This window comes from Bombina bombina, chromosome 3 (genome assembly GCF_027579735.1).
Source record: "Bombina bombina isolate aBomBom1 chromosome 3, aBomBom1.pri, whole genome shotgun sequence".
In the NCBI taxonomy this organism is placed as follows: domain Eukaryota; kingdom Metazoa; phylum Chordata; class Amphibia; order Anura; family Bombinatoridae; genus Bombina; species Bombina bombina.
In genome coordinates, this window is record NC_069501.1 from 187424564 (window position 1) to 187440265 (window position 15702).

The window sequence follows — 15702 nt, forward strand, 5'->3', positions numbered from 1 at the left end:
CTGTTGTAGAGATAAGATAAAATAGGGGCAGTAAACACCTTGCAAATACATTTGTCTGCAGTCTTCCAATAGATTAACATATCAGAACTATACTAAAGAAATAATAAACTGCAAATTAGGGACAGGAACATTTTTTTCAGGACTGAAATATCCACAAATTTTCAGACTTAAAAAAAAAATAAAGGAAAAGGGGTCAAAAATATATCATTAAAGTATATTGCAAATCTCAAAAATGTTTACTGTCCCTTTAACAACAGTAGAGGGCCCCATGATATTGGTTAACCTTTATGATGGAAAATATACAATGCTCTGCAATCCTTATTATAAAATATGTTATGTACAGTAATTCCAATGAAGGCAATGTGATTGTTTTTATTTATTTTTTACATAACTGTGTAGACATATAGATATAACTTGCCAAAAGTGAACATTATATATCAGTACATTTTTAATTTAAAACAGGTTATGTGGGTTTGTTGCTGTTCTAGATAGTTCTTATGTCAAATTGAGACGTACAGGCTTCTTGTACACTGTAAGAATAAAGTAAACAGTAGCAAATGTCTAAAAAAAAAAAGCAGTCAGTCAATATAATTTTAAAGAGCTTGTCCCAAATAAATCCACTCGCAATAAATAGAAGGTCTGTCTCATATTTTTTTCTAATGCTTGATGTCCACTTAACATTGGTGTTCAAATTTGCTCCATGAAATTCCTTCTTACTCCCAATCAGAAGTACTTTTGAAGATAAGAAAATTATTTTCTTGTGTTTTAAGAATATAAAAAACAAAACAAAAAACAAACAAATTATAAATGCTTTATCGTCTGCAATTAGAATAATCAGAACCCAAATGAAGTCTCATAATTGTAAACACAGTGAGAAGAGAGTGTTGATAAACACACTAAGGGCACTTATATAGAAAAGATGCTTCCAGCAGCAGAATGGACGAAATTTATTACAGGACTCCTTGATTATGCAGGTGCGTATTTATTTATCCAAAGTCTTTTTACCCAATTAGTGAACCCAGTCTCTGGGTTGGCGTAAAACATCAAGAATCTCAGCTTCCTTGGAACTGGGGGGAGGTGCGTGCATGTACTCCCATCTAGAAAAGTGAACATAAAATATTACAAATAAACAAAAAAAAAAACACAAGAACACGACACTGCAAATTGCATTCAATAAAATGACCATATTAATCTTAACGTATTAGCCATTTGCAGCAATAAAACTAAAATCAGAGGACCCAAACAGTATCTTCCAAAAATGGCCATTAGTAGGGTTAGTACAATTTAAATTCACTACTGGAATTTCAGACAAACCACAATGTTATAACAGCTAGCTTCCGGAACACATTTGGTGAACCAATGACAAGAGGTATATATGTGCAGCCACCAATCGGCAGCTAGTTTCCAGTAGTGCATTGCTGCTCCTGAGCCTATCTAGGTATTCTTTTCAACAAAGGATACAAAAAGAAAAAAAGTAAATTAGATAATAGAAGTAAATTTGAAAGTCGTTTAAAATTGTAAAATCCATCTGATTCATGAAAGAACATTTTTGGATTTCTTGTCCTTTTAAATGGTAGCAGTGATGTGCAACAATGTTATATATTGTTACAAGTACAGCTGCCATATACTGCTTAATACACATGCATTCTATGTATGTTCCTCAACAAAGGATACAAAAAGAATTAAATAAAATAGAAGTAAAATGGATTTGGTTATTGTATAAATTTGCATATTCTCTCAATAATTTCTCTTCCCTTTAATAATGGCAGTTATAGCTGTATTGTTCTACCTCAAGACGAAAACCATGATTAACCCCTTAACGACCAAGGACGTACCCGACACGTCCTCTGGGGTTTGAAGCTCTCTCTGTATCGGCCAGCAATGGTGCCGATCTTTGGTGGGTGGGAGGCCCATCGCTGGTCCACTTTCTTCTAGGTGCCGGGAGCGGAAGGGAGGGTGCGGGCGGGACTTGGACCGCTACACTACAGAAAAGTCTGAGGGGGGCAAATAAATATTTGGAAAGGGATCTGGGAAGTGGTAGGGATATGAGGGGGGGGGCAGCTACACTACAGAAAATTTAATTTCTAAATATATATAAATAAGGGTATTTTTTTTTCTTTTTAACAATCTGGGTACTGGCAGACAGTACCCAAGATGGCGGCAGCTAGGTAGAGAGGGGAGGGTTAGAACCCAACACTGCAGAATGGCTAGAATTTTTTTTTAAATTTTTTTTTTGTAAAATGGCTTTTTATTTTAGTACTAGCAGACTTTCTGCCAGTACTTAAGATGGCGGTGACAATTGTGAGGTGGGGGAGGGAAGAGAGCTGTTTGAGGGGGGTCAGGAAGGGATCAAGGGGTGGGATGCGTCAGGTGGGAGGCTGAGCTCTACACTGAAGCTAAAATTAACCCTGCAAGCTACCTAATTAACCCCTTAACTGCTGGGCATTATACAACTGTGGTGCACAGCAGCATTTAGCAGCCTTCTAATTACCAAAAAGCAATGCCAAAGCCATATAAGTCTGCTATTTCTGAACAAAGGGGATCCCAGAGAAGCATTACAACCATTTGTGTCATAATTGCACAAGCTGTTTGTAAATAATTTCAGTGAGAAACCTAAAGTTTGTGGAAAAATGCCTGAGATAAACAGCACACTCCGGTGCCATTTAAAAATAACAAACTTTTGATTGAAGAAATAAACTAAGTATAAAAAAACCACAGACTCTCACGACCTCCTATCTATGTTGAGACTTGCAAGAGAATGACTGGTAATGGCAGTTAGGGGAGGAGCTATATAGCAGCTTTGCTGTGGGTGGACTCTTGCAGCTTCCTGTTGGGAAGGAGAATATATCCCATAAGTAATGGATGATCCGTGGACTGGATACACTTAACAAGAGAAATGAACAATTTTTTTTTTTATTTGATCGCATTTGGTGATGAAATGGTGGCATGAAATATACCAAAATGGGCCTAGATCAATAGTTTGGGATGTCTACTAAAAAGAAATAAAAATAATAATAAAATAATAATAATAATAATAATAATAATATATACATGTTAAGGGTTATTCAGATATCAGTGTTTGAATGTAACTAGCGCTAATTTTGAAAAACAAAAATGGTTTGGAAATAGCAAAGTTCTACTTGTATTTATGTCCCTATAACTTGCAAAAAAAAACAAAGAACATGTAAACATTGGGTATTTCTAAACGCAAAACAACATTTAGAAACTATTTAGCATGGGTGTTTTTTGGTGGTCGTGGATGTGTAACAGATTTTGGGAGTCAAAGTTAGGAAAAGTGTGTTTTTTTTCCATATTTTCATCATATTTTATAATTCTTTTTTATAGTAAATTATAAGATATGATGAAAATAATGGTATCTTTAGAAAGTCTATTTAAAGGGACAGTTAAGTCCAAAAAAACCTCTCATGATTTAAATAGGGCATGTAATTTTAAACAACTTCCAAATTTACTTTTATCACCAATTTTGCTTTGTTCTCTTGGTATTCTTAATTGAAAGATAAACCTAGGAGGTTCATATGCTAATTTTTAAGACCTTGAAGACTGCCTCTAATCTGAATGCATTTTGACCACTAGAGGGCATTAGTTCATGTGTTTCATATAGATAACAGTGAGCTCATGCACGTGAAGTGACCTAGGAGTGAGCACTGATTGGCTTAAATGCAAGTATGCCAAAATAACCGAAATAAGGGGCAGTCAACAGAAGCTTAGATACAAGGCAATTACAGAGGTAAAACGTGCATCATTATAACTGTGTTAGTTATGCAAAACTGGGGAATGGGTAATAAAGGCATTATCTTTCTTTTTAAACAACAAAAATTCTGGTGTTGACTGTCCCTTTAATGGCGAGAAAAACGGTATATAATGTGTGGGTACAGTAAATGAGTAAGAGGAAAATTACAGCTAAACACAAACACAACAGGAATGTAAAAATAGCCGTGTTCCCAAATGGTAAGAAAATGGAAAAGTGGTCTGGTCACTAAGGGGTTAAAGCAAAATACATAAAATATTTTGATCTTAAAATGTTTATGGGTGAAACTTAATACCTGAACAAATGGATATCAAGAAAAAGTCCTACTTATAACGAAACTTGTGGGGGGGGGGGGGGGGGGGAGTAAAAAAAAAAATATTAGAACAATGAGCAGTAGTAAAAGAGAATGAAATTTAGTGTTTAAAATAAAAAAATATGAGGGGATCTGATTAAATCATTCAATAGAAATAAAAAAGCTGATAGCTTATCCCTTCCGTCATTCCATCTATATACAAGAGGCAATACTAAGGAGATTTTCCTCAAGTTTAACCATTAAAAGAGAGAGGAAAGGGGGGAAAGAGGAAAATTCCTTTTTTTCCCTGAGGGTGGGATAGGTAAATCATTTAAAATAGTCCAGTAAATTGGAGAATAATTGAAGAGGAGAATTATGTAGAGATGTATCCACTTCTATGAAAATAATGTTATTTCTGTTTTGGCTGTATGATAAATAAATTATTAATATATATATATATATATATATATATATATATATATATATATATATATATATATATATATATATATATATATATATATATATATATATTTATATTTATATATTATGTTTATGGAACAAGCAGTTCTATAAGGAAATGGTTGTCTTACCTCTACTTAACACTAAAGGTTTTATAGCTATTATTTAAAGGGACATGAAACCCAAAATGTTTCTTTTATGTTTCAGATAGAGAATGCAATTTTAAACATTCCATTTTACTTCTATTATCTAACTTGCTTCATTCTTTAGATAGCCTTTGTTGAAGAAATGGCAATGCACATAGGTGAGCCAATCACTTAAAGTATGTATGTGCAGCCACCAATCGGCAGCTCAACAAAGGATATCAAGATAATGAAGCAAATTAGATAATAGAAGTAAAATTGGAAAGTTGTTTGAAATTGTATTATATGTCTTAGCAGAAACACATGTTGGTCTTTAATAAGTTATTATAATACTGTCATGATTGTGTTTAAAGGGACAGTCTACACCAGAATTTTTATTGTTTTAAAAGATAGATAATCCCTTTATTACCCATTCCCCAGTTTTGCATAACCAACACAGTTATATTAATATACTTTTTACCTCTGTGATTATCTTGTATCTAAGCCTCTGCAAACTGCCCCTTTATTTCAGTTCTTTTGACAGACTTGCATTTTAGCCAATCAGTGCTGGCTCATACGAACTCCACGTTCGTGAGCACAGTGTTATCTATATGACACACATGAACTAATACCCTCTAGTGGTGAAAAACTGTCAAAATGCCTGAGAGAAGAGGCGGCCTTCAAGGGCTTAGAAATTAGCATAAGCTTTTCTAGGTTTAGCTTTCAACTAAGAATACCAAGAGAACAAAGCAAAATCGGTGATAAAAGTACATTGGAAAATTGTTTACAATTACATGCCCTCTCTGAATCATGAAAGTTTATTTTGGTCTAGACTGTCCCTTTAAGGGCAAAACTAGTAGGTTTTAACCTGTTACAGTGTGAAAGTACATTAATTCTTTTAAATTTAATTCCTACCTGGCAGTTAGTGGCAGCGACATTAGGATACTCTCAATCCTAGACCCTGGTGTTGCAAGGCCAAATTTTGTCCCTCTGTCATACACAAGGTTAAATTCAACATATCTGCAAAACAAAATATAAATCAAATTTGTTGTTAGGATTAAAAAGTAACTATCTTTTTATATTTGACTCTATACAGGTACTCACAGAATTACAAATAGGTTTTCTTATAGGTATTTTCTGACATAAAAAAATGTGAATTTGTTAGAATTAGAGCATCTAAAACATAGAAAAAAAAAGAGCATTAGCGCCACCCGGTGTTCAGTTTCTGTAAAGTTAAAGCCATTTCTTGCCTTTATCAAACACATGGAATTGAAGATATATGGTTTGATAAAACTAAAGGAACCTGGTTACTTTTTTCCTCACCCAACTAATCTTGATATAGATATACAGTTATATTTTACATACAAATTAAAGATCTATTTATCCTTTCTGAAAATATCCCTATTAAAAATGGAGATTTTTTTTTAGTACAATTACCCTTAAATCAAACAGCTAACACCCTATGTAAGTCTGTATACAATCAGTTTATTTGCCCCCTAGCTCGCTTCCACGCCAGAAACACTACTGTAGGTGTATGTGACAAGACTTTCCCAGATGTTTACAAAGTACTATGTTGAATGTAAGCAGGTTATGCAGCCTGGCAACTACAAGATGCAATAAAAATAAGATATAATAGCTAGTGGATATTAATTTACTTACATCAGTAGCAGACAAAAAAAACCACTATAGATGAGATGGGTGAATGTGTAAATAAGCACACTGAACACGTTTGAAGATTAAAAATAAATAAATAAAGTTGATCATTGGATTTTCTTTCCCCCCCCCCCAACATCCCCATTTAAAAAGGGACATTATACACTCATTTTTTCTTTGCATAAATGTTTTGTAGATCTATTTATATAGCCCATAAAGTTTTTTTTTTTTTTTTTTTTTTTTTTAATGTATAGTTTTGCTTATTTTTAAAGAACATTGCTCTGATTTTCAGACTCCTAACCAAGCCCCAAAGTTTTATGAGAATACCGACAGCTACATACTCCAGCTTGCTCCTGTTTGTGTAAAGGGTCTTTTCATATGCAAAAGAAGGAGGAGGGTCTTATTTCCCACTTGCAGTGGGCTTTCCACCTACCTTTTCAACAGAGCTAAACTGAGAGCTTCTAAGTAAGTTTTTATACTGGATTTTTATATCAGTATTTGTGCATCTTATTCTTTATAGTAGTGTCTATTCATGCAGTTATATGAAAATGAGTGTATACTGACCCTTTAAGTTCTAGCTGGTTTTGCCCACTAAAAACACAACCCATCAATATAGCATGAACTTGTAGGGTAAGACAACATTTACTTATAACTCTATACAGATAAGGGATTACCTATTTTATAACTGTCTTTATACACAAGGCCCAAAACTTCTGAAAAATAAAATTTTAGTAACTATCTTCTTCTGCAGACTTTTGTTTACATAGCGTTCCTATATGCTACAGTATAGGTGGCGGCTTCAACAGAAAAAAGTAGGTATTTCAAAAGGCAAAATAAAGATAAATAAGCTATTTGTTATGTAATACTCTCTAGCAGGTAAAATAGATCACTGGGAACATATTAAAGAGGAGAACATTTTACAGTATACTGTCCTTTTAATGACAGTACAGTATGTTCCATTTAGATAAAAGGAAGGGATTATAAAGCTGTAAATTTAAAACAGTGTAATATTGGATTGTGTTGAACAGAGAAAACTTTATTTGTCTCCAGCCCACTGTTTTATAAACAGATCAGCATTGGTGCAGTGTATAAACCTTGTTCATTACTCACCGCCCCCTCCGTAGCTGCTGCCATAACTTTTCCTCTGGCGTGAAGGAATCATCCCTGTGCTTTTTCACTATAGGGATATAACAGGGTACAACCGCTTTAGCACAGCTCTGCACAAATGCAAATACTTCTTCCCTTGATGGAGAATCTACATCATCAAAAAATATTCCGCCAACTCCTCGACGCTCTCCTCGGTGCTTGATGAAAAAGTAGTCATCACACCTTCAAATAAAATATATAAAGTATATATAGGTGTATACACTCACAAGTATGGAACCCCCGCCACACTAGCATTCCATCTTCACACGGTTTTTACTATATACAATATACCATCAAATTACAAACTCTTCAGAAGAAGTGAAAGGGACATCTGAGCTACTGTATCTGTCAAGTCATTTCCATTTTATATCTAGTCCAGTTCCATGAAAGCTAATTTCCCCCACCCCCAATATATTTTGCTTTGTGAAACCCTTAAAAAGGGACAGTGAAGTAAAAAAATTTAACTTTTCTGATTCAATTGTTCAATTTCCTTCATTCTTTTGCTATCCTTTGTTGTAGAGTAAATATAGGTAAGCTCCCAGAAGATCAGGAACGTGCCCATGTCTTAAGCACTCTATGGCAGCAGGGCTTACAACAATGCAGAACATTGTTGTACACGCAGCTGCCGTAGAATGCTAAAGACCCAAGGAGTCTAACTATATTTAGGTTACCAAGAGATCTGTGCTAATTCAATAATAGAAGTAAATTGAAAAGTTTGTTAAAAATCCCATGCTTTATCTAAACTAAAGTTTAAATTTGACTTTACTGTCCTCTTTAACATACATTTAAGATGTTCCACGTTTAATAATAAAATATAGTAACCTTGAGTTTCTTTTGATAAAATTAAAAAGGTTATGGTCAAAGAAATGTATGAGCCAGTGTAAACTAGTTTCAAAAACATTAACTGAAGGAAGAGTAACAGAATCTGAATGGTAATTTTACAATGTGTAGTGCATGAGCATTTATAGCACAGACCTGTGATATACATAATAAAAACACAAGGCAATAACACTTAGTCTGAATTTCAAATAAGCAGTAGATTTTGTTTCTGGCAAATGTATTTTTTCTCCCATTTTTCAGCCCCCTGTATCATGTGACAGACATCAGCCAATAACAGACTAGTACACGTATAACCTGTGAGCTTGTGCACATGCTCAGTAGGATCTTGTTCCCAGAACGTGTGACTAGAAAAAGACTGTGCAAAATTTGATAATGGAGGTAAATTGGAAAGTGTCTTAAAACTGCATGCTCTTTCTGAATGATAAGTGTCCCTTTAGTCAGCTAAAAATACATACGACTGCTGGTACAAATCCACCACACCCCCTACTGCTGCGCTCATTACCCTGCTACACACCCCACCCTTTGTTATCTGGGAAGTTCAGAGAGAGAGTTACACCAAGAGGTTTTATCTTCCTGAATAAGCAGACTGGTTCATGAAAAAAAAAGTATCCTGTTTAGGATAAGACAAATCTTCACTGGCATAGACTGTTTACTAAGCAAACTCAGAATGGTCATTTAGCACTTTTCAAAACAGATATACATTTAGCAGATTACCAGAGATGGAGAACTGCACATAAAAACCGTCATTGTCACCAAAGACAGGATAGAAAATTACTATGGAAACACGTTTATTTAGTGCATGTGCGCTGTAAGATGAGATGTTGCCTTTAGTAGTGAGAAAGAGCTCAACTTAGTACTGGGTTTGTATCCAGTTAGATGAGAATTAAATGGTGTATTTTAAATAAGCTTTCTTACAACTACACCCCCCCCCCCCACAACCATACACATCTTATCCCTCCCACACTTGGATTAAAATGTTTAATATATAGTATATAATAATAATAACAATAATAATAATAATAATAATGTGTTAAATAAGTCAGTGAGCATTAATGCAATGGTGCAATACTGAGGTTGACAAAATATTGTAAATGTTTCTGTTGCCAGAATGTATTTGGGTGTATAGGGGCAGTTAACTCCAATTAACCCCTGTGGTGTAGCTCTCTGTAAACTAAAAGGTTAATCCCAATCTCAGGGATGATGGCCAACGACTAACAAGTTGAATGCTTACCATTTCTTATATTTAGGATAAAATCCAGGGCTGTGTTTATCACATGCTTCTTTCAAGGTCTGGTGAAAATGTACCACATCATCTGAATTCAGATATGTTGGGGTGAGGTCTGTGCCACCTCCAAACCACCACTGCTTGTTGCCTAGTAAGAAAAGAAACAGGATTGTTTTTATAAGCCCTGAGAAGAGAACACGGTGCTGAACAATTAGATTATATAATGTTGGTTTATGACTGCTAAAACTATTAGGAGGAAAGATGTGTCAGTGCATGGCAGATTTACAGACACACAGGGATTAAATCACAGGACCGTCTATTCACACAATGGGAAATACCACTGCTAAATAAAATCTATCTTTCAGTATCTCTATATGTATATATAGTCCAATACTATTAAATAGAGAATAAATAATACTCTATCACTTGTCAGGCATTTTAAAGGGTTAATAGAGAGTACCTATAGCTCTGTATATTTATCTATCTATATATCTATCTATCTATCATGTTCTCCCCAGCCTATTTAATGGGAACACCACTTAACTGATTTTACTGACCACCAAGCTAAGACTTAAAGGGATATGAAACCCACATTTTTTTATTTAATGATTTAGATAGATTGTGCAATTTTAAGCAACTTTCTAATTTACTCCTATTATCAAATTGTCTTTGTTCTCTTGGTATGCTTTGTTGAATGAGCAGCAATGCACTACTGGTTGCTGACTGAACACATGGGTGAGCCAATGAAAATCGATATAGATATAGATTATATATATATATATATATATATATATATATATATATATATATATATATATATATATATATATATATATATATATATATATATATATATATATATATATATATATATATATATATATATACACAGCAAACAATCAGCAGCTAGAACCTAGGTTCTTTGCTGCTCCAGAGCTTTCCTAGATAAACATTTCAGCAAAGGATAACAAGAGAAGGAAGCAAATTAAATAATAGAATTAAATTGGAAAATTGTTTAAAATTGTATTCTCTATCTTAATGATGAAAAAAAATAGGTTTCATGTCCCTTAAAGCCAATATTACATTGTGTCAATGTTGTTTGCTAAAAAAATATTAAGTACATTTATACTAAACTATGCAATTAATTTGTCTGGATAATGAAGAGCAGTGTAATACTTTTAAAATATAAAATAATTTTCTGTAATTTATAAAATGTTATTTAAGCTATCCAAAGCACAGAGCTTGTGATTTTAAACAACATTCCAGTTTACTCCTGTTATCTAATTTGTTTTGTTCTCTTGGTATTATTTGTTGAATAGGATACCAAGGTAGGCTCAAGAGCTGCCGATTGGTGGATGCACATAAATGTCTCATATTATTGGCTCACCCAATGTGTTAACTATCTCCCAGTAAGAGAATGAAGCAAATTAGATAATAGAAGAAAACTAGAAAGTTGTTTAAAATTGTATCTGAATCATGAAAGAAAATGTTTCATTTGTATGTCCCTTTAAGTTTGTTAGCAAAGTCTGCATGGTTTTGTAGTGCATGGACACACCCCTATTAAGCAATCCCTGTGCAACATGTAGAAAGTTTATGCTACTACATTTCAAGGAATACACTCCAGGCTGTCTTGAGGACATATATTAAAAAAAAAAAAAAAAAAAAAATTACAGTAAAGCAGGCAAAATAAACAATTGCATTGCAAATGGTTTCCATTTTCATAATAAAAACATTAAAGGCCAGATTACAAGTGGAGGGCTAAATATCACTTTTGCGAAAGCAATATTTGTGCTCCACTGAGCAAAACCAGCGCACGCAAATGTGCACTGGTATTACAAGTTGAGCGTGCTTCCATAGGCTGAGGCCCTAGCACAGTGATAGCTGCTAATTATATATATATATATATATATATATATATATATATATATATATATATATATATATATATATATATATATATATATATATATATATACACACACACACATACAAATTAATATGTATATAAACATTATCATATACATTTACAAGGAACACACAATTACCATAGACTGCAATGTAAAGGCATTTTTCAGTGCTGTTTTTTTCCAACACCCCACACCCGCCAACTTTAGCCCCATATAACCGCTTTTTCAAGTTATTTTAATAAAAAATAAAGAAGCTACTTTATTTAATTTTTAAAAATAAATATATTACACAAGTTTGGGGGACAATTATAAAGTTTGCGGTAGCAATAACCAGCCACTTGCAATGGCTGCTTATTTATCGTGCGCCAGCAAACTGGCTTAGCGCTCCACTTGTAATCTAGCACTAAATGGTGAATTCAAACTCCCTTTAAAGTACAAGTAAGTAATGATTTGAAAACAAACTTCACAAATGACTACTTCTTACCATCTGCTTCTTCAATTTCAAAATACCGGTAGTTGAAATGGATTGTGGGAACATGAGGATTCTTAGGATGAATTACAGAGCTTACTCCCATGGCACAGAATGGCAATTTCCCTTAAAAAAAACATGGTATAAAAATCAGAATTATAACACAGAATGCATACCATGACAGCATATGAAAACCACTATACTATAACAGATAGCATAATACAACCAGGCCTGATTATCCTTGTACATTTATAAACTTTAGTTTTAATATTAACGGATTTATCTTAATACATTTGAACCAATTATCGTCATATTGTTGTGATCATAAAACCAGAAGCTATTTACCATCTTTAGTTTTGAGGGATTTCCCCCTACTCTTCATCTGCTGTATTGCTTCTTCTGACAGGTAACCATGGACCACAGACACATTTACACCAGCTTTTTCAAAGACATTCCCATCCTGCAGAACACAGCTGATCCCACCCCCGCCTGTGGCAAGAGACAAAAATGTGTAAGCTGCATGCAACAGCATAAAAAGGACAAAAGTCAAACCTATCATGGTTCGGATAAAGCAGGCAATTTAAAAACATTTTGCTTTACTTTTATTTTCAAATTGACATCATTGTTTGATATTATTAGTTTAAGAGTATACCTTATTAGCTCAGATGTATAACAACAATGCACAACACTGTTGCTACATATTGATTAAGAAAACATACAAGCTCCTTCTAGTTATACTCTCTTTAAAGGGAAAAGGAAACTCAAAATGTTACTTTTATGGTTCAGATGGAGCATGCATTTTTACACAACTTTACAATTTACTTCTATTATCAATTTTCATTCTATTGGTATCCTTTATGGAAGCAATACTGGGAGCTAGCTGAACACATCAGTAAGCCAATGACAAGAGGAATAACTGTGTAACAACCAATTACCTGCTAGCTCCCAGGTCCTGACCCTACATAAGTATGCTTTTTAAATTGTATGCTTTAGCTGAATCATGAAGAAAAAAAAAAAAAAAACTGTTTCATGTCCCTTTAACTAAATATTTTTTTGTTTTAATAACATGCACAATATGAGTCAAGAAAGTGACTACAATAAATACAGTATAACAGTACTTTTTCCTTTGAATAAAATCTTCCTTTATGTCATACAAAAAACATTTTGCTTTATGGGTCAGTAATAGCTTAAAAGGTTGCAAATATATCAAGCCCTGTTATATAAAATATATTTGTTTCAGATCTTACAAGCATAAGCTGTATAACTAATGTATAAAATTAAAGTCAGAACCTGGCACCTCTATCTGTGAAGATTAGGAAACAATAGAGATGCCAACATTTCCTTTGTGAGAATGCAGAAATCCTTTTGATTTAAACATACATTTGTCAGTACTAACCTGTAGAAATAGTGTTATGCTACCACACTACACCAGCAATCAATACAAACAAAGCAGAATGTGGGCTCCTGACATAGACAAGGCTGTAAGAACCAGCAAAATTGGGCTTTAGTTTTACAAAAAGGAAAAAAAAAATGCAGAAGGAAGCATTATCCTTTTAACACAAGCATGTGGGTGATATAGTTTATTTAACTAGAATATCATTTAAAATTAAAGTGATTGAAAATTTTAAAAGGGACACTAAACCCAAATGTTCTTTCATTATTTTAAGCGACTTTCTAGTTTACTCCTATTATTAATTTGTCTTTGTTTCTTGCTATCTTTATTTGAAAAGCAGGAATATAAGATTAGGAGCCGGACCATTTCAGGGTCAGAACCTGCATTACTCTTGCTTATTGGTGGATATATGTAACCACCAATCAGCAAGTGCTATCCAGGGTGCTGAAGCAAAAATGGTCTGGCTTCTAAGCTTTTATTTCAGGTTTTTCAAATAAAGATAGCAAGAAAACGAAGAAAAAATTGATAAGAGTAATTAAATTAGAAAGAAAAAAATTGCATGATATATCCGAATCAAAAGAAAAAAAAAATTGGGTTTAGTATCCCCTAAATGAATCCGGCTTCCTCCAATCGTTGCATGCCCCATCTGGAGTCCAGCTCTTGGGGTACCAACGATTGGAGGAAGCCGGATTCATCATTGATCTGCTAAAGAAAAGTAGGAGATGTGGGCGGAGGAACGGTGGTATGTTTACCACCACTCAATGGTAAATATTCAAAATTTTAATGAAGCGCCCATTTTTTTAAGATACAGGGCAGTAATTCATTAAAATTATAATCACTTTAAACTACCTCAGTCAGAGAAATTCCAACTACGACATTGCTTTATTCATACTCGAGTACCTATATTGTGAACCTACATATTGGCCAAGTCAGAAAAACTTTGGCTGTGTGGCAACCTATCTACCTTTTCGGAAATTGCATCCTCCACCGAGTTATAAATGATTTATTTCAGTTGTCTCATTGTACAAAACTGTAAGCCCTTGAGTAGAGTAACAATGTATATACAGTAAAATGTCAGAGGTGCTTGTCTTCTTTACATATATTTGTAAACCTCCTAAACTGCTTTGCAGTTGTTATAATTGTGAGTAACACATTAACCCTGTTGTTCAGCTGCCAAGTCAAGTTATAAGATAAACTATAACTGTAGATACTGTATCTCATACATATACTGTTGTCTACTTTTGGACATATTAGGTCATACCATATTAATGGTATGACCTCTTTAAAGAGCTACTATAGGCAAAAAAAAAAATACACACTCAAATTTCTTAGCTCATGTAATTTTAAAGCGACCCTGCACTATTATGTGTTTAACTCCCACAAAGGGGTTAAGCACATTGTAGAAGTCTAGCTACACAACTGGGTATAGAGTAAATTAATAAGCTTCTGCCTGGGAGAAGTTAATGAGTAATGTTGGTGAAATTTAAAAATAAGCAGTAACCAGTGGGTCTTAATACGTCTACACATCCCCTAAGTAATTAGGTACAGTTCTATATAATGGCTTTTACATCACAGCAGATGAAAGCAGATGTTATGAGCTTTATGGACTTTGGCCAGTAAAGGCCACTGCCCTTTTACCTTCTTCGCGCTGCCACCTGTCTACAATGAAGTCGGCTCCCCCGTCAGCCTCTGCCAGTGCCCGGCAAACCTCAGCCTGGGTGTCCATGATTAGCAGCTCCATCTTCGTTTTCATGTCGCAACTATTCGCCTGCAGTTCGTGTAGAGCTGTGACCGGCGGAGCCAAGAAATTTTCGCAGCGCCTCCTCACCTCGTCCTCCTCCGCTAAGCGCTGCGCCATCTCTGCCCGCTGCAGGTGGCTGTACCCAGCGGTGAGTCCGGCAACCACCGCCGCTCCAGCCGCCACCAGCAGCGAAGGTCGGTCTTTGCTTCTGCCGCCCGCCGAGCCATGCAAGGATCGGGACACAGCTAGGGAACCTCGCAGGGCACGCGTGGTACTGCGACGCACCGCAGATAGTATTAGGAAGGACATAGCACCACTAGGACTCTGTCATACAGTACTGACAGAACCCTACACACTATTGCACACTGACAGACCCACGAGCACCACTGACAGCAGTATATGTATCCGCCCATACAGTACCCATGTGCCGCTCTGCACGTCTAATGTCAAAGGGAGGCGCCGGAGCTAGGGATCCTGGGACTTGTAGTCATTTTTATCTTCGCCAATGATAAGGGCACTGACTGAGAGCAAAATAATCAAATTGAGAAGAAAATATTTGCTGAGTGTCGATAAACAGAGAGAAACAGTTTTAAACTACAGTAACCCAACGAATTTTAGAGCACCGCTGTTTAAACATTGACAAAATAAGTGTAACGTTTTAGTATTTATAAAACAATGGGAGC

General features: G+C 34.7%; 1 protein-coding gene across 1 annotated transcript; it reads right to left on the reverse strand.

Moving 5' to 3' along the window:
• Positions 1-346: 346 nt before the first annotated feature.
• Positions 347-15419, reverse strand: CPOX (coproporphyrinogen oxidase). Its single transcript, XM_053706048.1, has 7 exons — positions 14917-15419; positions 12231-12374; positions 11901-12011; positions 9516-9657; positions 7409-7627; positions 5561-5665; positions 347-1097 (listed from the first exon to the last, which is right to left on the reverse strand). Exons 1-7 carry the CDS (start codon positions 15326-15328, stop codon positions 1010-1012), a joined length of 1221 nt encoding a protein of 406 aa, XP_053562023.1. The 5' UTR covers positions 15329-15419; the 3' UTR covers positions 347-1009.
• Positions 15420-15702: the final 283 nt, after the last annotated feature.